At 36.4% G+C, this 22955-nt stretch overlaps 1 protein-coding gene across 4 annotated transcripts in view; it reads left to right on the top strand.

Moving 5' to 3' along the window:
* The window catches only part of MINDY3 (MINDY lysine 48 deubiquitinase 3), an 80091-nt gene that overhangs the window by 45365 nt on the left and 11771 nt on the right, over positions 1 to 22955 (top strand). For all 4 annotated transcript variants that reach the window (XM_040645372.1, XM_040645370.1, XM_008692029.2 and 1 more), the window contains one exon: positions 16460 to 16532. In XM_040645372.1, coding sequence (XP_040501306.1) covers positions 16460 to 16532 — 73 coding nt within the window. The remainder of the gene's footprint in view (positions 1 to 16459; positions 16533 to 22955) is intronic.

Raw genomic sequence — 22955 nt, forward strand, 5'->3', positions numbered from 1 at the left:
ACCTATTTCCTCACTTACTACTGGATTACTTTCAAATTGCTGCCAAAATCTAGTGAGTGAATTTAGAGCAAGATACGTATTTACCTTAAACAGAAAAAGCTATAAAATATAACTCAAAAAGTACAGACTTCGACAGAACTACAGTAGTAAAAGTACTGATAAGTTACATTTAGTCTGAAAGCTTTTTCTGTTTATTTCCCTCCTAAAGTAGAAAAGAGGTTGAAAACATAATGTAAACTATAGAAACTGAACAACTTTGAATTCCAGAGGGAGGATTTCATCATTTGACTGATTTTTGTGTCAAGTGTTCTAAATTTCCAGAAAAGAAAGTCAGTTCCAATTTAGATGCAAAAATGTAGTTTCAAGCCAATTATTTTATCTCCAGCCCCATTTTTAGCACAGGAAAACTAATAAATTCTATGAAACAATGTAAGTTTCAAATATAAATGATAATGAGATGAAAATATTTTAAATCTTGAATTTTATGATTGATATTTAAGAAATTATTTTGTTGTCAAGTAGCTGAAGAGATTTTACAGAAGGTAAATATAAGGAACACTGTCAACTGAGATACATAAACATTTTGTATTTTAGCATCTAAATGTTAGGTCTGTGGATAGATACCTTTTTTTCTATGAAACATACACTTCCTACCCACCTGCTTGGTGTTCAGTTGCATTTATCAACAGTGCATAGTTCCTACTTCCCATACCTTTTTTTGTGTGTCCTGTGGTCAGCATGAGCCTTGTGTAGGGCAGAGACCCTCTCATTCATCTTGATCACAGACCTCAACCACATGCAACGAAATATTGAATGAGAGACAAGAAGTGCATAGAGAGAAACAAAAACCCTTGCCACACCAGTTGTAGGCCTCACAGAACAAGCTCCGTGTATGTCTCCTAAGTCAGACAAGGTTTTCAAATCTCCATTTATTTGCATCCCTGGGGCTACTGATAATCCTGATAGGAAAATGCACACACACAGAAAGTGATTAGAAAGAATTTTATGGTAAGATTTAAGTTCAACAATTATAAGTCCTAAAAATCATATATATCAAGTACCTTATTTCTCTTTTAGAAGTCTTGAATTTTATACTAATTGTTACTGTTTTGGTACTTACCTTTGTATCTCTGGGTCTGATACATAGTCTGGCACATAATACAGGGGATTCATTAGTTCGATGAAAAAAGCCTGTGCATAAATTTTCCACACTTGGGTTCCAGTGATATTTATATCTTCTAAAAATATTTTTTCATGACTCATTCTGAAGCTTCTTAAAAGCATGGGTACTTCCTCTTCAGTGTATTTTAAAACAACTGAATTTAGGTTGTTTGGATATGGTTCTTTAAAAAGAGTTGCAAGTAAAGAATTTTTCCCTTTGAGATAAAAGCTGAAAGATCAAATAAGTAGCAAATGAGATCAGTAATGCTTCATAACATTTATTAGGTCCAGTTTAAAATTTTTTTAAAATAAAAGTAGTATTTACGTAGTCTTTGTCTTATAGAAAATACTGTAAATTTTGCTGTTCTTTACATTATAAGACCTATTATTTGAGCATTCTTTAATATTTCTATATTTGAACAAGTAATTCTGGCCTTGTTTTTGTTACTCAAAAAGTAATCTGGAGGTTTGTTTTTCTTATATATTTTTGAGTTTTGGTTTATTTATTTGGGGGGGGGGCGTCACTCACTTTATGTTCCATGGCCTGAAACAAACAGCAGCGTAACGTAAATGCTGAGGTCTTGTTCTGTAAAACTGATCTGTTTGTATGGATACGTATTTCAGGTGCTGACCTCTTTGTGCTGATTATGATTAAGTAAAAAAGCAGTTTAAGGTCACAGTTTTCAAAGTAATCTGTAATTTCACATTTTAAAATGCTTTTGAAAAGCAGTGTGATTCTTCATGTGCCACACTGGAGGTGATGCTAGTTGCCCCTGCCATCGTTCGTGTGTATATTCAAATGAATATTCAGATAGTTACTGGACATCTAGTATGTGCCTGGCGTTATGCCAGGTGCTGTGAAGACAGTGCTAAGCAAAAATAGATGTGCTCCTGTCATTATGGAGATACACACTGTAATGGGGAGGCTTTCATCAAAGAGTCACTTATAAAACTGTACAGCTGTAACTCTGATGAGGTCTGACAAAGCACAGGTCTATAAAGCTCTAAGAATTTATCTTAGTTTTGGAAGATTAAGAATGTTTCCTTGAAGAAGTGATGTCTACAATGAGCATCAAGGCATTAGTAAGATGAAACTATGGGGAAAAGGGAAAAAAGCCTTCCCTAGACAGGAAATAGGAGGCAAGGACTATAGTGGGAACAAACTGGACGAGAAGAACAGGAGCACTGAGGATCTGAGGGGCAAGGGGTAAGATAAGGGTACAGAAGCAAAAGCAGGTCTTTGACTAGAAAGACTGTTTCATAGAGTAATGACAGCAAAAATCAGTGGTGGGAATAGTTTTGGGAGAGATAGGAAGGAAAGAAACAGGATTAAATTTGCATTTTGGAGATGACTGTGACTAATTGTGGAAAACAGACATACTGAAGGATAAGCTAGGGAGTGGGTAAAGAAGACTTTTGTGGTATTCTAGGTAAGCAGGGGATGTGGTTTGGCCAGGGTGATAATGGTAGACATTGATGGAAGTACATAAATTTGAGAGATTTGTTCCTGAGGTAAATTGTCAGGACTTGGTGACAGATTGGATTGGATACAGGAGAGGTAGAAAAAGCTAATAAGATGAGTGTTTTAAATGATTAATCTTAAGAGTCTCAGAAGGAGCTCAGCAGCTTTGCTCTCATTGAATGTACCCGCTCATGATTAAAGCAATTAATGTTTTATTGGGCCAGCTGACCCAGTTAAAAGACGGAGACACTGTGGTTCGGGGTATCTCAACAAAATGGCCCAGCCACATAGCCCCACAGTGCGGTTTAAAGTCCCACCCACATGGACAATGCTTGGAATGCTTACGTGAAAAACAGAAGTCAAAGCAATAGGGGAAAAGGAACTTAACAAAATAAATTTTAAAAAAAGAAGGAACGGAGATAGTGTAAAACAGTATAGGGATCAGGGGCGCCTGGGTGGCACAGTGGTTAAGCGTCTGCCTTCGGCTCAGGGCGTGATCCCGGCGTTATGGGATCGAGCCTCACATCAGGCTCCTCTGCTATGAGCTTGCTTCTTCCTCTCCCACTCCCCCTGCTTGTGTTCCTTCTCTCACTGGCCGTCTCTATCTCTGTCGAATAAATAAATAAAATCTTTAAAAAAAAAAAAAAAACAGTATAGGGATCAAAAGAAAACTTCAAAAAACCAAAAACTGTAAGAGAAGTTATTATATCCATGAAACTCTGGAGGCTATGAGGAAAGAACATTTGACAGACTAGAAAGTGAAAACTTAAAGAATTGAAAGACAAATTGGAGAAATCTCTCCTCTAGATCATTGGCAGTAGCTTCCTAACTGAGTACTATACTGTTGCCCTTCGAGGAGCTGTAGTATCTTCTCAGCAACTGAATTCAGCAACTGAAATGACCCTGTTAAAATATAAGTCACTTCATGTTACTCTGATGCTCGAAACCCTGTATTGGTTCCTCTTCATTAAGCATGAAAGCCAAAGTCCTTAGAATAACTTAGTAGGCCCTACCTCACCTCATCTGATTGTTTCCCCATTGCCTTTCTAATCACATTTCCGGGGCGCCTGGGTGGCTCAGTCATTGAGCGTCTGCCTTTGGTTCAGGGCGTGATCCCGGAGTCCTGGGATCAAGCCCCACATCAGGCTCCTCCTCTGGGAGCCTGCTTCTTCCTCTCCCACTCCTCCCCCTGCTTGTGTTCCCTCTCTCGCTGGCTGTCTCTCTGTCAAATAAATAAATAAAATCTTTAAAAAAATAATAATAATCACATTTTGTCCTACTCCCCCTTCCTTGGCCATGCCGATCTTACCTGTGACTCAGGAATGAGGCAAGCCCTTTGCATGTGCTGTTCCCTTTGCTTAAAATGATCTTGCCTCAGATGTCTGTATAAAGGATTCTTTCCTTCCTTCAGGTTGGTATTCAAAAGTCACCTCCTTAGTTAGACCTTCCCTGGCTACCTTTTCTAAAATGTCAACCCCTTACTCCCCCACCTTTTCATTAACATTCTCACAGATACAGATATATTTTAATTGAGGTGAAATTCACATAACAAAATTAACTATTTTCACGTGAACGACTTAGTGGCATTTAGTACATTCAGAGTGTTGTGTGACCACCACCTGTAACTAGTTCCAGAACATTTCCATCACTCCAAAATAAAACCCCATATCCATTAAGCATGTACTCCCCATTCCTTCTCTCCAGAACCCCAGTAACCACCAGTTTGCTTTCAAGCTCTAGGAATTTACCTGTTGTGGGTATTTCATATAAATGGATCCTATAACATGTGACCTTTTGTTGGGGATTCTTCCACGAGTGTAATGTTTTTGCAGCACGTTCTCATCACTACTTCAGTCCCTTCTATGGCTCACTGATACTCTGTGTATGCACAGAACACAAGTCAGTTATCTGCTCAGTAGACATCTGTTTCTACCTTTGGCTAGCGTGAATAATGCTGCTGTGTTTCTCTATGAACACTTGTTTGAGTCCGTTTTCAATTCTTTTTGGTAAATACCTAGAACTGGAATTGCTGGGTCATAGGGCAATTCTGTGTTTAACTTTTTGGGAAACTGCGTCGCTGTTTTACATTCCCACCAGCAATACACAAGGGTTCCAGGTTTTCCACATCTTTGCCAACACTTGTTATTTTCCTCTTTTCTTTTTATTATTATTGCAACCATCCTAGTGAGTGTTGAGTGGTCATTGTAATTTTGATTTGCATTTCCCTAATTCATGAATAATGATGTTGATCTTTTATATACTTCTGGCCATTTGTATGTATTCTTTGGAGAAATGTTTATTCAAGTTCTTTGCCTATTTTTGAATTGGGTTGTTGGTTTTTTTTGTTAGTGAACTGTAAGAGTTTTTAATGTATTCTGAGTTTAGGTACATACTATATATTTGTTTTATAAAAATCTGTCTTTCTCAGTAAGCTCTCTGAAGGCAGGATTTTTGTCTCTCTTGTCTCCTGTTTTCCACTGCCTAGAACAGTGCCAGACACACTGTTGGTGCTCAGGAAATTTTTCTTGAACAAATGAATTGCAGAAAACACTGAAGATTTGTTTCACCAAAAACTGTGATATAACCATGTTGGTATTTGAATAAGGGAGAGAGATGGGGACTTAGGAAAGCTAAGCTGTCTTCGATCAATTCAATAGATCTTCGAGAATTCAGTAGATCTGTATAACAGTTAATGTATGCAATATCTATATGAAGAGTAAAACAGAAGAACTCGCTTTTGCTCTTACAGATTCTTTCTCCAGATTAGTGAATAAGAACAACTTTGATGAGTATTTATAAATAACCATTGTCACATAAACTCTATCGTGTTTAAAATTTATGTTCGTGGTTTGAGGATGGGGAAGAAAATTGTTCCTAATCAGTGCAATAACTTTAAGGACTATAAGTAATTAACTATAGTTTATTTTAAAAGAGGTGTAAAGTCTGTGATTTTAAAATTCAGTGCCAGACTGTTTACTTAATAAAGTTATCCCTTGATATTTGAGATGTCCAGTGGCCCAGAATTTAACTTTTTTATTTTATTGGAACCTTCTTCCTGACCCATGGAGAATCATTCAACACATTTTGTAGGGTTGGTAGAGATTTTTCACAATTCAATTTTATTTGAAAATCAATTTGCAAAATTTCAGATTGATTCTAACCATCTTTTTTATCTTCTTTAAGTTTTTAAATTTAACTGCCACATTTTATAAGTCATCTTACTCTCCCATCTGACATAGACAAAGTGATCTTTCTTATCTTATTAAACCCCTGTGTCTAGGAAACAACAAATATTGTCCTCTTTGATGTATCTTAGAGAATGTGGTTGCAAAACGTACATAGAAGCGATCCTGCGTAAGTGGGAGTTTCATACTTAGGCTACGTGCTGTTCCTCCTCACTGTGAACTGCAGGGATCGCAGAGGAACTGAGTCATCACGCAGCAGGGGGCCCACAGACCCTGTAATAAGAGGATGCGGGCAGGTAAAACGCAGTTCGTAAGTGGACTTCCTCAAGGAAGGAAACTCACTTTCCATTAAGTAGGGTGGAGAATTCGCCAAGCAAGTCCTCTGAGCCGTGACAGAATAAAATTTTCAGATCTGTACATTGTGAGAGAGCACGCCTCGTAGGTCTGGGTAGTATATTGAACGTCATTCTAAAGGTCATCGTACCATGGTACTTTTTTTTTTTAATTCAAGTACCATGGTACTTTTGAGAAATTGAAAACTTAAAAACTTACTACACAGGTAAAAGAAATGATTTTGAGTAGTAGATGCTTGAATACAGAACCTGTATTTTTAAGCTTATCTTTCTTGAATTATTTCCCTTAATTTCAAAAAAAAATATTTCTTATTGTTAAGACAAGGCTGTATAACGTTTTAAATCATCTTTTAGGAGTCTATTCTTTTTATACTGAAACATATATACTTTAAATGCCCAAATATCACCTGACAGAATATTTGGGCAGTTGTCCACTTACCTTTTTCTTCTCTCTAACCATCATTTTTCCCTTTGATTTCTTTGTCTTCCTTTTTTTATACTTTGGGTTTAAGATTAAATTATTTAGGTCATTCTCACTATTTCATCTTGAATTGGAACGAACTGTGAAATTAATTTTTAGAGCAAATTCAAGATGAGGGCTTTACATTTGAAAATATGATGCTTTTAATTTTGTTAGAATTATATGTATATAAAGTAGTAGACAAAATAAATTTGTCTTTTTTGTTTTTATGGTGCATTTCAATCTCCATGTGGGATGACAGCTGCTGGTTCAATATAAAAATAACTGGAACCCACCTATATAACATCTCGTTTCATCTTCGGAAGATCAGTGACTAATTTCCTTGGTAATCCATTTCATACTGCCTTTTGAAGTTGGAGAGATGAGTTTTACATCCCTTTTTATTCTCTTTTATGGTTAGAAAAAGGCCTCTTTGTATGTGCAGAGTATCACCTTTGACCTTTCTTGTGATAAAAGCAGTTTTCCTTTTAGGTAAGAACACATGAAAATACATGACTGTTGAAATGCAGAATATATAAAGAAACTGTATTGAATGCGAAGGAGAAACAAAACATGTAACCGTTTCTGCATGAGCTCACTACTCTTATTGTGCTGTTACTGGGAGTCTGTTCAGAATTCTTTCTCCAGGGCAAGCTCCTTTTGTGCGTTCATCCTTGGGTGTAACGTTAGGAAGGCTACTGCGATCAAGTGTTAGGTTTCTTTTTTTAGGTGTTTAAAAACTGGACAGCCCTATTTGACCATTAATACATTTCTCTACATGTCATAAACACAATTTTAAGAAAAAGTAAAACAATGCTTTGGAGACTTTATTTGTTATAAAGAAAATTCAACCTCTGTATCTTTCATTGTTGGGTCAAAGTCCTGGAACTTCGAAAGCAGCTAAATTGATAGGCATTCTGTAACATGTAGAATGTTGCAGTTTGGGTTTTGCTATGTTAATGCAGTTCATCACCCCATCCATTTATGTGAAGTAAATTTGTGAGTTTGTGCTTATGTTTCAATGTCATGCCTTCTCTACTACAGAAAGGAAATGGATTTGAGACCTAAACTATTTATTTTTATAGTTAAAGTCATAACTTGTCATGTGTGCTTTTAACACCTATCCTCTAATGTAAGAAATAGCATCTGGTAGTTGAATGACTTGGAAAGTTTGGGTAGAAGTCTACATAAATTAACAATTTTCAGTTATTTAAATTATTGAAAAACTGTGAATTTTTAACCACAAACTGTTTGCTAACTGCTTAGCACACTTTGGAACTACCCCTCATCAGCTATCTGTAGGGTTATGCCAGGGATTTGTGCCGTCATAATAAAGCTTTTATTTTTAACTGTTTTTATCAGAGATTTTTCAAAATGTATTATAAATATTCTTACCTCCTTAAACAAAGTGACAATTAAATTGCTCTTACATTCTCTTTCATACTACCCTGAATGCCCTTAGGCAGCTGTTTCTGTGTCTGGATTTTATAATTTTTAGGATTTTGCGTTTTCTCTTTGTTAATCATGTTAGTCATGTCAGCCTGCTGACTGCAGTCCGTCCCTCTTTCCCTTTCAGTTTGTTTCCAAGAATTTTTTGTTACGGTAGAGTCATATAATTGTCCAAACAAGGTAAAATATCGTTGATAAAAAGGCCTATATGTGGTGTCATGAGTAAAGTCTACGAGTGTTAATTAGAATCAGGGTTGATAGGTCAACATCTCTAGGTTGGAATTGATGGAAATAATTGCAGTAAATACACTGGGTAGCAGAATAGAGCAAAAGGTCTTATATCATGTATTTAATGTATGATTGTGTTAACAAGTTTGTGATTTTATTTCTCTGTGCTTTTATTTATGTTACCCTCTGCCCAGAATGTAATCAAAATCCTGCTCATTATTCATGGTCCAGCCTTGACATCTTTTGTGTTTTGACCACTGCTTCTCTTACTCCCTCATTGCTCCTAAAATTTCTTCCAACATTCTACCTTCTTGTGATCACTGATGTTAACTGCACTTTACCTGTTTTCCCACAGGACCTAGTATAGCTAACATTAGGCATTGTACTAAGTCCTATTGAAATGCAAAGATGAATGATGCAGTGTAATAATTTTCTGTTTCCACTTACTGAGCGGTGCCTGTGTCAGGCATTATGCTAACCATCTTGCATGCATTCCTCATTAATCCTCAGGGCACCCTTGTGAGGTAAGTACCATTTCTCATCTACATCTTATAGTCTGGGGCCAGTGAAAAATAACCTCCCCAAAGTTATACACTAGTGAGCACCAAAGCCAGGATTCAAACTCCAGTCTTCTGACTCTGTAGCTTTTCACTATTTCTGTCCCTTAGGATAACAAAAAACAAAAAATTGCACAAGAGTGGAATAGAGACTGGGAGAGGGGAGAGGTGGGTGCATAGGATATGATACTTGAATTAAAGGACATGATAAGTTTTGGACTTAATATGAAATGAGGGCTATAATCTAGGCTTGGAGAAAAGATGAAGCAAAAAGACGAGATGTGGGATGTGACAGTCCATGCTATATTTGGGGAATAGTACTTGGTTCCGTATGGCTGAACGATACTGGTTGTGCTAGTAGATTAAGGAGGAAGCAAAGGTTGGGATCAGATACAGGACCAGCTGGAATAATCCTTTATTCCCAGACCGTCTTCGCTCTACTATGTCTGCACGCTTAGCTTGATTTGGAAGGCTTAACATGAATTTCCAAGGCATGAATATAAAGCATGTACATGGAAGTAGAATAACCTTCATAATGAACAAGAACTTTTCCATAAAGCTCTGATAAAACCTAAGATTATTAGAAATTTGAATATTGTGACTATTTTTCATAGTCAAACCCTGTTTAAAATAATATAAAAAGAGAAAGGATTTGGAGGGGGGAAGAGGGGGGGTACGGTCAGGGTTGTCCCTTACTTTGCATTGATACTAATGCAAGCCTGCCAAGCTTAAATTACATAGTGTCGGGTGGACTACAGCGTAATCCTCGTAGGCATTCATTTCATATGAAACATAGAAAGTCTGTATATATGGAGATTCCCCTGTATGCAGCTTACATTATTACAATCAGTGTCAGAGGATAAACATGAAGGGAAAGACAAGAGGAGAAGGCAGGCCAACTATGAACAGGAAGAGCAAATATACACGTGGCACAAGCAAAATAAAGCCCCAGCCAGAATATGATGTTTTAATTCCTTTTGCCAGTTTCCTGAAATAACAACCCTGAAATTTCAGTGATTTATTCCGTATTCAAGAAGGAGGCAGTGAAAGCAGTCCACCCCAGGCAGGAGGGCTATTTGACCACTAAAATTGTTTAGATTTGCCTGCATGTGTTGGTGATTATAAAAGCATTTCAACAAGGTGAGTTTTGTTATATTTAAATCCTCTACAGAGAGTGCAGCCTGTATTTGCCTATACTGGGGCACCGCTCCCACCATACCCCTCCTCCCCAAACACATGCCAGAGCTTCTTTCTCTCTCTCTTAATTGACACAGTGGCTGCAGGTGTGTTCCATGTGCCTTACCTCATTCTAAGATCTGGACTGAAGGAGCAGCCTGTGGGGAATGTGCAGTTCTCCTGGTAGAGGGAAAAGAGAAAGACACTTGGCAAAGCCGCAGGTGGCACTTAAAGCTTCTAAGAGCTAGCAGAATGTCACTTTTGCTTATATTGCTCTGGCCAAAAGAAGTCACCTGGCCAAACCTGATGTCCGCGAGGGTGGGAAGTAGACCCCTCCCAGAGAGGTACTTCACAAGCCCATAGCCACAGGCCGTGATGAATAATCCTCTTACAAGGCAGGGAGGTATAAGAAATTAAGAAAAACAGTACCATCTAGCACCGTAAGTTACTTTGCATCCAGGCGATTTAACTGAGTTTAGAATGATTCAAATAATATAGAGTCTTTACTTAGAAATAAGGAAGAATTTTCTGATTGTTTGATTTTTATCCAGGTGGTCATTGAATATTAACTTTAACCATTTAAAGAAGTCAGAAAATCGGTGTTCTTGAATTATGTAGGTATTCATGTGCTGAGAGAGGAATGGCTTAGGTTAGCTGTTCTCTTAAAGAAATTCAGTAGTTAAAAGGCTAACAGCTTCTCTCCATCTGGTTCTTCACAAGGGAACACAGAAAATGACTGTAGGTACACAGCAGAGTCATTACTCAGAGTGGATGCCTTAGGCCTTAGGGATGAATTCTCTGGCAGAAACCAGTTGAGAAAGGCTGGAAGGATTATTAAGGTGAGTTGTATAGTTAGGATAATAGGGAGAAAAAGAAGCCCATTCATTAGTATTAAAGTAGTAATGATTCTAACCATGTCCATCGGAGACGTCCTCCTACTGCCTTATTTCTACTTGCGCATTTAGAGTTTGGTTTTTTGGAGAAAGAGCCTTGAAGGGCTTTTCTTTACGTTCCTTCCCTGACTTCTCTGCTAACGCGGCACAGATCAGCGCTGCACAGCAGTGGGCTGTTGTGGGGAGAGCCTGGGGCTTTTGCACATTTGGGGAGAAGTAATGGAAGAGTAAGGAAAAAGTCCAGTGTCCTAGCTACTTTCAGTTGACTTGGCATTACCTGAATTGTTGCTGACATCGGCACTGAAGAATATTACGCACTTGAGAGCATTTGGTACTTGATTTAAAATCTGTTTCATAGTGATTCCCAAAATATTTCCAGAAGTATAGTTAGTGAGTTTGAGTCAATATGAAACATAAAGTGATTTTAAAGCGAAACATTACTTAAAGCTTAAAGGGAAATTATGTACCAGTTAACTTTTTTTCTTTTGAAGGGCTCTTCATGGCACTGTGAAATGTTATCTGTGAGCTAAAATGTAATTTATATATGTGTGATCATTCCTGAAGTTAGGTAAAACTCTCAGAGGTTCTTTGATTACTTAGGAGATTTATCTTGATAATGATGAAAGGTATAATGAACAAACTTTATAAAGACCTTTTTTCAGTAATGACTTACTTATACCTAGCCAACGAACTGAACACAGGCCTGCCTTATATTTCAGTAGGTGTTTAGAAGGATAGCTAATGTTACAACATTTAAAAGGTTTATGGTGAACAGCGAATAATTATAGTAATAGTGCAGACAGAACTACATGAAAAAGAGATACTTGTTTCGTGATTATAGGATATTAGATAGTCCCATTACAGCATGGCTTTCTTTTCTCCCTTCTCTTCTATAGCACTTTGCCAGTTAAGGAAAGTTGGTTGAGGCTAGATAATTTTAAAAGCTATATTGTTTAGCAGTCCCTGTTGGCCAGTAAATTGGCTAAATAGAAATTGTTTGTTCTAACATTCCTCTGATAAAAGCATACGATTATATTTGACCAAGTAGAGAACTACTTTTAGAGTAGAAATAATTTTGATGATAAATCAGAGTTTAAATAACTAAAACAATATTTTAATATTTAACTATTGGGTTTAGTATCTTTGCCCAGTGGAGGTACCTAAAAGAGTTTCAGAGGCAATACACAGGGAAATGTTGTTCTACTTAATAAAGCTAGTGATGAAGGAAAGAAAATGCTTACAGCTAGCCTTGTTGACTTGGATAACTTGGAATTGCATCATTGGAAACTCTATAACTCAGTGGTTTTCGGGGGGGGGGGAGTTGGTGTATGTTTAGATTTTATTTTAGGAGGTAATTTTCTTAATACTATTCAACATAAGCATATAGTAGCATATTTTTCTCTTTTCTGTTAGATTGTGACTATAAACAAACAGCGCAGGTCTTTCTTTACCACTTAACAGGCTTGCCAGCCAGTATTCAAAATGGTATGGGTGTGTGGATAGTTGTATGCAAAAAATGTATTAAATATATAATCTAAAAGCTACTGCTATGTAAAGTCCTAGATATGGAAATCTGAAGGGTAAAGTTCTCGCATTCTTCACACCTATACAGCTGTTACATGAGAGTTCTCTTTGATGTCATCCTTTATGTTCAGTGAGAAAAATACAGCAGTTGTATCTCTCACTAAAATATTTTGTCACAAGATTATAAAGGACGCTTTCTCAGTTGAATGAATTCTTTACTTCCCAGTCAAACTTGCTACACAAGTATGAAATATAGTTGGCATTTAATATATTACCAGATTCACCACATCGATCCTTCTGTTAAAGATCTTTAAACTAGGAACCTTGTTCAGAAGTCTTTAAGTTCAATACATTGGCCAAAATTAGTGTTGGCATTTGTCATTGTAAATCAAATTAGAAAGTTAAAAAGAGTTCAGCATGGAACACTTTAGTGGGAATAGGTGGTTTTATAACTTTTCCAGATTTCATCCGTAAACCTTTAAACATTACATAAATTTAAACAAGTTTTAACAAAAGATCATTTTCTATAATAATCTAAAAAGCATTGTAAACACAATAGGCAAGCCAATAATCAGTTTGGAAGACTCTACTGGCTTTGATTTGTGGATGAAAATTTTTGGAATGTTTTCCTTGGAATGTAATGTTTGTGGGGGGAGCTTCCCCCCCCCCTTTTTTTTTTACACCCTCTGGCATAAAATGAGTAGTATGATTAAAACCAGTTAATTTCTAAGGAGTTTAGCAAATTAGCTATTAGTATATCATTGAGACAAAAGGAGCAAAATGAGATTTTAAAAAAGATCATTGATAAAATTTACTAGTAATGACCATTACAGTTGCTGGGTTCGTTATGTGGAACCTGACCCATGCCACTAGGTTGTATTTTGGGAGGAGAAAAGGAATTTCTCTTTAGGTAGTTCACATCTGGGTTATTCGCTCACGTCCAGGGTTTTGAGCTACTTGTTTCACACTTCTGAACTTCAACCAGGAAACTGTCTAAATTCCTTTTCTACAGTCCTCCTGTCTGACATCTTTGAAGTAATCTGCTGTCCTCCGTTTCCGTGTCTCACCTTGTAGGTTCTCCAGCCCTGGCCTCCTCTAGTGCTCAGGTCCTGCTCCCCCTGGCCCGCGAGCAGCTTGCAGTTGGCAGGCCTGGAGCGTTCGTAGTGTGCTCAGCGTTAGGAGAACTCCATGTGCTCTACTTGGATACATAACCATCATCCTAGCCCCTGATGTTCACAGTCAGATTCATTCTTCCATCAGGGCCCTTCCTTGCTGCTGCTTTTCTCACAGTTCTAGTCCCCCACCCACGGCCCTGCTAATTCCTTCTAGCCAGGACTCCCTACACTCTTTCTCTTTGAGCTGAGAGCCAAAGTATCTTCTTAGTAAAATCTGTTAAGGGACACCTTTGTATTCCCAGATGTGTCAGAAAGAAGGATGTTGAGTAAGTGCCAGTGCACTTGGGGAAATAATACATTCTCTACAGCAAGGGTCAGCAAACTGGCCCATAGGCCAGACGAAGCCACCAGCTAGTTTTGTAAAATATTTACTGGAGCACATCCATGCTCATTTGTGTATGTATTACTGTATTATCTTGCTGCTGAGGTCATATGGCCCTATTTACTGTCTGGCCCATTACAGAATAAGTATGCCAGCCCCTGTTCTAAATGAACATTTGTTAAACCAGAGTACCCTGGGAGTTGTGCCCAAGCTTCAAATGATCTTCTAGATCAGGCCAGCATGTAGAGCCAATTCAAATAAGAATAATACATTTTCTAAAGCATAAGTTTTTTGTTTGTTCATCACCAGAGGCAAGAGATATGCAGTGAACATTTCATTAAGTCTGTTTTAATTCTTTTCTATGTTAGCGTATTGTATTTTCTATTTATACACTTAGACATAAGGCATCAGGTAGTTCACTTTCAGTTCTTTCACACGCCTGCATTTTATTCCATTTTTATTGCCAGAGAATTCGATGTAGACCTTTTTCTGTGGCTAGGACTGGAATCTTCCCCGTTAGCTCAACAGTAGTAATTCCCAAAATTTCACTATGTAAGAATATTAAAGTAATGCTTCAACTATATTCTCTGCCACCTCTTCCCCTGACAAGATTTTTTTTGACCGAGAAAAGCAGTATTTCCTTTCCCTTTATTTAGATCATATTTATATTTAGAAAATTCAAAGTCCTGTTTTAACACTCGTTTTAAGCTTTTCCTCATCACTTACCAATAACAAAGGTTGAAATGCAACAGATAGTTAATAGAAAGAATGTATCCTCATCTTGGGCCCGAGTAAGTTTGCCTCTTGGGTAAAATCTCATCTGCAGCTCTACCCCCTTCTCCTCATCTAGAATTTCAGAGATGAATCCCAAAATTCCAACAGCCATTCTAAAGGGAAGAATCGAAAAGAAGTGGGAAGGAAACTAAAGCTTACGGTGAACTACATGGAGCAACTTTTGTAATTACGGTTTGGAAGTGATAAAGGCAGCTAGGGGATCATAATAATAGCCGCTGTGTCAGTAATTGCTCCCTAAATTGGGGAGCTGACACTGCAATCCTAGTGTCAATACAAAGTTAATTATAGGGCTAAGGCTGTACTGGTGATATATTATAAAAAGGAAAGAATTTTTAAGAACTACTGTTCTAAATAGGCTAAATAAACATAACCCAAGAATCAGGCATTATCAGCCCAAATGACAAGTGCATTCTTCCTTTGACGTAGCAGTCCTGCTCTGGTGCTCTGAAGTACAGAGAAAACCGCACATGTGTGAAATTACATGTTCAGGTTTATTAGGTGCGGCCGTGTTCATCACAGTGAAAGATTAGACATCGTCCAAGTATCCAGCAAGGAAGGACTGAATCGTAAAATCAGAAAGGGACTGAAAGTTTGGCCAGATGAAAACATGCCACTTGACATGCAGTTATCTGCAAAGTAATATTGCAAATGCAGGGAAAGGAGACCCTAAAAGTTGCTATCGAGGGATGGTACACGGGAAAGAATTGTACATTCCCAAATTTTACTATGTTATAAAATAGCACTTTTTAACTTTAATGTGTGAAACATGTAAGGGCTTGCATCTGTTGTTTTCCCATTCCCATTTGACTTCTATTCCCATGCAAACTGAAGCACCTTGTCTCATGATAAGAACTACACTAACTGATTCTTCTACTTTGTTCCTTCTTCTCTGAGGTAAAGAGGGGGTGGTGATTAGGACAAAAGTTACCTATAAAAATGTATTTCCACAGAGGAACAGCATTTCAAATTGTATTTAACAATTTTATCCTATAGCTTGTTAAAAAGGATTCAAGGTAAAAGGGGGGTAGTTAGAAACTTGTACTCTGATAAGATTTATGTGAGTGAACACAATTTTAGACAAAGGCTCAGACCAACGTTATGAATGGAGGAAAACAACTGGAGCCCAGAGTCTAAATTTCTGTCAGTCAAGTAGAATTTCATAACAGTTTAAATATGTGGAGCAAAGGTTTGTGAAGAGTGTAAGATAACTTTGAATTTTGTGATTATTGATCTGTGGCTAGGTATTGCTATAATAGGCTTACTAAAGTAATAAATACCAAGTGCATTTCCGTGTAATTGTTGGCTATCATATATCTCTAGATTTAATTTTTAAATATTTGAAAACTAGATATATTGTAAGTTATATTTCTTTTTATTTGAACAACGATTAAAGCAAAAGTATAAGTCATTACTTTTTGCAGGTTGCATTTTTGTAGTCATTCTCTATTTAATATTAGACTTCTCGGGTGTTTTTATATAAGGCTTCTGTATTGTGCTCACAGCAGTTGCCTATGGTTGCAGTGGTATTCCCATTTTTCAAATGTACATTTAAGGCCCAGAGAGTTTGTGACTTAGCTAGTCACACACATCTGATAGAAATACCACTCAAAATCTTCTGACTCCAGGTTTCCTAATTTCCTCACCCTAGCCTTGTATTTGTTCTGTTTAAGGCCATGATGTTACTGTGGCTGGTTGATAGCAGGCTTTTTGTCTTTTCAGGATATGGCTTTAGTTGCTCCTGAAGCTCCTTCAGAACAAGCCAGAAGAGTTTTTCAAACCTATGATCCAGAAGGTAAAAGATTTTATTTTATTATCATTGACTTGGTGTTTTATATCTTTATATATTTGAAATGGATACCTGAGTGTTATTCAAAAGCATTTTTGGATTATTGAATGAAATGTAGGTTGCATTTCTTGAAAATTTTAAATTGGAAATGTGAAAATGAGAACAAATAAGGATGCTTCATGATTGTCAAATTCTCACACAGTATATGGTTTGCAGTTTTCTTGGGTTAACAAAGTTTTGATTACTTGCATTTTGACCTCTGATAGTTTGTGTTAAACAGGAAAACACCAGCTTCTGAACAAGCTTTTTAAAGTTATTCCTTTATTCTGTTATTCAAATTAATATTAAATAAGTCTTCCAGAATACTTCTTTAAATATTGAAATATAATTGACAAATATTCTATAAATTTTAGGTATACAAAGTATTGCTTTGATAATTTATGTATTGCAAAATGGTAACTACAGTAGCACTAGCTAACACCTGTCATGTCATATAATTATTTTTCTGTGGTGACAATTAAGATCTAGTCTCTTAGCAACTTTGAAGTTTATAGTACAATATTTTATACTATAATCACTGTCTTTAGATTCCACATACAAGTGACATTGTGCAGTATTTCTTTTTATCTATCTGACTTGTTTCACCTAGCATAATGCCCTTGAGGTCCATCCGTGTTTTTTCAGAAGATAGGACTTCTTTGTTATCATGGCTAAGCAATATTCCATTTTGTATATAGATATATAGACCACATCTTCTTCATCCATTTACTCACTGATGAACAGTTAGGTTGTTTTCATATCTTGGCTGTTGTGAATAATGCTGCAGTGACCGGGGTAGCGCAGATTCCTCTTCAAACTATTGATTTCAGTACCTTCAGGTAATACCTGCCAGTAGGATTGCTACATCATATGGTAGTTCTGTTTTCAATTTTTTGAGGAATTTTTTGATATGTTTTCTTTAATAGGTATACCATTTTATATTTTCTCCAACAGTGTATACTGGTGCTCTTTTCCTCCACATACTCATCAACATTTATCTCTTGTCCTTTGGATAAAAGTCATCCTAAGAGGTGGGAGGTGATGCCTCATTGTAGTTTTGATTTGCACTTTCTTGATGATTAGTGATCTTGAATATCTTTTCATATGCCTATTGGCTGTTTGTATGTCGTCTTTAGAAAAATGTCTATTCGGACCCATTGCCCTTTTTTAATTGGATTATTTTCTTTTTTTTGCTATTGAATTCTATGAATTCTTAATGTGTCTGGGGTGTTAACCCCTTATCAGATATAGGGTTTAGGAAGATTTTCTCCTGTTCTGTAGGTTGCCTTTTTAAATCTGTTTCCTTTGCTGTGCAGAGGCTCTTGAACTTAATATGGCCCCACTTGTTTATTTTAGGGGTTTTTTTGTTTGTGCTTTGGTGTCTTATCCACAAAATCATTGCCAAGGCCAATGATGAGGATCTTTTTTCTTATGTTTTCTTAGCGGAGTTTTACAGTTTCAGGTCTTACATTTAAGTCTCTGATCCATTTCAAGTTAATTTTTGTGAGTGGTGTAAGGGGTCCAGTTTCATTCCATTTCATAGCCATCTCATGTGGATATTCAATTTTTCCAACACCATTTATTGAAGAGACAATCCTTTATCACTGTGTGTTTGTGGTATCCTTGTCAAAAATTATTTGACCATATATGAATGGGGTTAAAGCTAGGCTCTCTACTCTGCTAAACTGGTCTATGTGCCTGTTTTTATGCCAGAATCATACTCTTTTGAATATTATAGCTGTGTAATATAGGTTGAAAATTAGGTAGTATGACACCTTTGGCTTTATTTCTCCTTCTCAGGATTGCTTTGGCTGTGCAGTCTTCTGTGATTCCAAACAAATTTTTTCTATCTGTGAAAAATTTTAGAACGTTGAAAGGGATTGCACTGAATCTATAGATTGCTTTGGGTGCTATGGACATTTTCACAGTATTCTTCCAATCCAGGTATACAGGATATCTTTCCATTATGTGTCACCTTTGATCTCTCATCAGTGTCTTCGTTTTTTGTTTATAGGTCTTATATCTCCATGGTTTACCTTATTCCTAAATATTTCATTGTTCCAATGCTATTGTAAATGGCATTGCTTTCTTAATTTCTCTTTCCGATAGTCCGTTGGCATATAGAAATGCAACTGGTATCAGTACGTTGATTTTGTATCCTGCATGTATACTGAAAGTATATTACTTCAAACAGTGGTTTAAGGGAGTCTTTAGGGCTTTATGTATAAGATCATGTCATCTGTATAATTGCCTTTTCATTCTTTTTCTTACCCAATTGCTATGGCTAGGACTTTCAGTACACTGTTAACTAGAAACGACAGGCATTCCTGTCTTTTTTTTCTTGATCTTAAAGGACTTTTTTTTCATCACTGAGAATGATATTACCTGTAGCTTTGTCATCTATGCCCTTATTACACTAAGGAACATAACTTCTATAAGACATTTTTTGAGCATTTTTCTATTATGCCAAGTGCTTTTTCTGCATATCGAGATGATCATATTTTATTTCATTTTATTAATGTGACATATACCACATTTATTAATTTCTGTATGCCAAACCATCCTTGAATCCCTGGAATAAATCCCACTTGATCATAGTGTATCCTCTTTTTAATGTGCTATTGGATTTGGTTTACTAATATTTTATTGATAACTTTTGCATCTGCATTCATCAGGGATATTAACCTGTAGTTTTCTTTTCTGGCTTTGGTATCAGGATAATACCGGTCTCATAAAATGGTTGAGAAGTATACCCTCATCTTCAGTTTTTTGGTACAGTTTGAGAGGAACTGGCATTAATTCTTTAAGTGTTTGGTACATTCACCAGTGAAACCATCTGTTCCTGGGCTTTTGTTAAGAGGTTTTGGATTACTTTGTCAGTCTCCTTTTTGTTATTGAGCTGTTCAGATTTCTGTGTCTTCTGATTCAGTCTTGGTAGGTTATATATTTCTAGAAATAAATTCATTTCTTCTAAGTGGTCTAATTTGTTGGTGGATGGTTGTTCATAGTAGTGTCTTCTGATACTTTGTGTTTCTGTGGCATCAGTTGTAATGTTTCCTCTTTCATTTCTGATTTTGAGCCCTCTCTTTTTCTTGGTGCAAATAGCTAGAGGCTTGTCTGGTTTCTCAAAAACAAGCTCTTAGTTTCATCGATCTTTTCTGTTGGTTTTCTGGTCTCTATTTCCATTCTGATTTTTGTTATTTCCTTCTTTCTGCTAACTGTGGACTTTGTTTTTGTTTTCTAGTTTCTTGAAGTGTAATACGAAGTTATTGGAGATATTTCTTAAACTTGTCTTAAAACTGTTTTTGCAGCATCTCAGAGATCTTGATATGTTGTGCTTCCATCTTCATTTGACAATATTTCTTGATTTTCAAGTTTCACTTCTTTGACCCATTGGTTGTTCAGGAGCATGTTGTTGAATCTCCGTATATTTGTGAATTTTCCAGCTTTCCCTGTTACTGATTTCTAGTTTCATACCTTGATGGTCAGAAAAGACACTTGGTATCATCTCAGTCTTACTAAATTTGCTAAGATGTTTTTTGCGATCTATCATGTGATCTATCCTGGATGTACCATGTGCCCTTAAGAAGAATATGCATTCTGCTGCTGTGGAATAGAAAATTCTGTATATGTCTAAAGTGTCATTTAAGTCCATTGATTCCCTACTGATTTTCTGCATCGATCATCTGTCTGTTGTTAAAAGTGGGGTATTGAATTCCTCTACTATTTCATTGCTGTCTAAAATTCACCTCCATTTTAGTGTTTAATATAGTGAGGTCTTCCAATATATGGTACATAAAGGTTTACAATTGTTATATCCTCCTGATGAATTGATCCCTTTATCATTATATTATGACCTTCTTTTCTCCTGTTACAGTTTTTGACTTAGTCTACTTTATCTGATATAAGTATAGTTACCCCTGTTCTCTTTGGTTTCCATTTGCTTGGAGAATCTTTTTTTGATTCCTCTGAATGTCCTTCGAGTTTGAGTCTTTTGTAGGCAGCATACAGTTGGGTTTTGGTTTTATATCCATGTAGCCACTCCTAATTGGAGAATTTAAACCAGTTAGAGTAATTATTGATAGGTAAGGACTTACTATTGCCATTTTCTTAATTGCTTTCTGACTACAGTTCTCCAGTTCCTTTTTTCTCTTGCTGTCTTGGTGACTTGATTTTATAGCAGTATGCCTTGATTTTTTTTCTTTATCATTTAATACAAGTTTTTGCTCTGATTACTGCGAGGCCTTCATCGTATGTGTCTTATAGCCATCCATTTTAAGCTGATAACACTTCGACTTCATTTACATCAGAAGGTTCTACCCATTTATGTGCCCTAGCCATAATTATTTTTAGCACTTTTGCCTCTTAGAGTTCACAGTGATTTACACAGCATTACAGGATGAGAATGTTTTGTTTTGTTTGTTCGCTGGGGTATAATCGATATAAAACAGTTTCAGCTGTACAACATAATGACTGTGTGTGTTGTGATCACAGTAAGTCAGGTTAACATCCATCACCGTACATAGATTTTTTTCTTGTGGTGAGAAATTTTAAGGTCTATTCTTTGAGCATCTTTCAAATTTGCAATAGAGCATTGCCTGTAATCACCCTGCTGTACGTTATATCCCTATAAGTTTTTATAACTCGAAGTCTACACATTTGACACCCTTCAACCTTTACGTCATCTATCCCCTACCACCGACTGCCCCCAAGCAGTGTGTTCTCTTTATCTGTGAGCCAAGTTTTGTTTTTAGATTCTACACATAACAGAGATCACACAGCATTTGTCTTTCTCTGATCTATTTCACTTAGCATAATACCCTCACCTTCCATCATGTTGTAGATTGCAAGATTTCCTTTTTTATTGATGAGTGATTTTCTATTGTGTGTGTGTATATATATATATATATATTTTTTTTTTTTTTTTTTTTCCCATTCATCCATTCAGGGACACTTAGGTGGCTTCCATATCTCAGCTGTTATACAATGCTGCAGTGAACATGGAGGTGCACATATCTTTTCGAGTTAGGTTTTTAATTTTTTAAGGAACTTGCATACTCTTTTCCAGAGCAGCTACACCATTTTTTGTTCCTACCAACAGTGCACAAATGTTCCCTTTTCTCTACATCCCTGCCAACCCTTGTTATTTGTCTTTTTGATAATAGCCATTCAACAAGTGTAAGGTAATATCGCATTGTGGTTTTGATTTGCATTTACCTGATGACTAGTGACGTTGAGTACCTTTTCATATACCTGTCGGCCATCTGTGTATCTACTTAGAGAAATTTCCATCCAGATCTTCTACCCATATTTTAATCCGATTGTTCGGGTTTTTTGCTGTTGAGTTGTAGGAGTCATTTATTTTGGATATTGACCCCATATCAGATACATCATTTGCAAATATTTTCTCCCATTTGGTAGGTTGCCTTGTCATTTTGTTGCCTTTACTTTTGGTGTTAAATTCAAATAGTCATAGCCAAGACACATCCTAGAGCTTACCACCTATGTTTTCTAATAGGAGTTTTATGTTTTCTGATCTTCAAGTATTAAATGGATTAAATTTTTATGTATGGTATAAATTTTCCATTCACAGAAGAGACTGTCCTTTCCTAGTTCTATATTTGTTAAAAATTAATTAGCCATCTGTGGGTTTACATCTCTGTTCTGTGCCATTATGTGTCTGTTGTTATGCTAATGTCATACCCGTTTGATTACTATAACTTTGTAATGTACTTTGCTATCAGGCAGTGTGATACCTCCAAGATTTCTTTGGGTATTTGGAGTCTTTGTGGTTCCATACAAATTGTAGAATTGTTTATTCTAGTTCTGTGAAATATGCCATTGGTATTTTGATAGGGATTACACTGAATCTGTAGATTGTAATTAACAATATTAATCCTTCCAATCCTTTTTCAATGTGTTAGAGTTTTCAGTTACAGCTCTTTAACTTCCTTATAAAACTTCCTTATTAAATTTATTCCTAATTTATTCTTTATGATGCAATAGTAAATGGGAGTGTTGTCTTAATTTGCCTTTCTGATAGTTCATTATTAATGTATAGAAGTGCAACAGGTTTTTGTATTCTGCAACCTGAATTTGTTAAACCATTTTTTAGTAATGTCATGTTCTCTGCACATAGTGACAGTTTTACTTCATCCTTCCGAGTTTGGATGTTTGTGTTTGTTTTCTTGCCTAATTGCTTGGCTAGGACTTCTAATACTATGTTGAATAAAAATGGTAAGAGGGGACATCTTTGTTCCTTACCTTAGAGAAAAAGGTTTCAGCTTTTCACTGTTGAGTGTGATAGCAGCTGTGGGCTTGTCAAACATGGCCTTTATTATGTCGAGATAGTTCCTTTTATATCTGCTGAGAGTTTGAATCATGAATGGA

Source organism: Ursus maritimus, unplaced genomic scaffold (genome assembly GCF_017311325.1).
Source record: "Ursus maritimus isolate PB19 unplaced genomic scaffold, ASM1731132v1 scaffold_31, whole genome shotgun sequence".
Taxonomy (NCBI): Eukaryota; Metazoa; Chordata; class Mammalia; order Carnivora; family Ursidae; genus Ursus; species Ursus maritimus.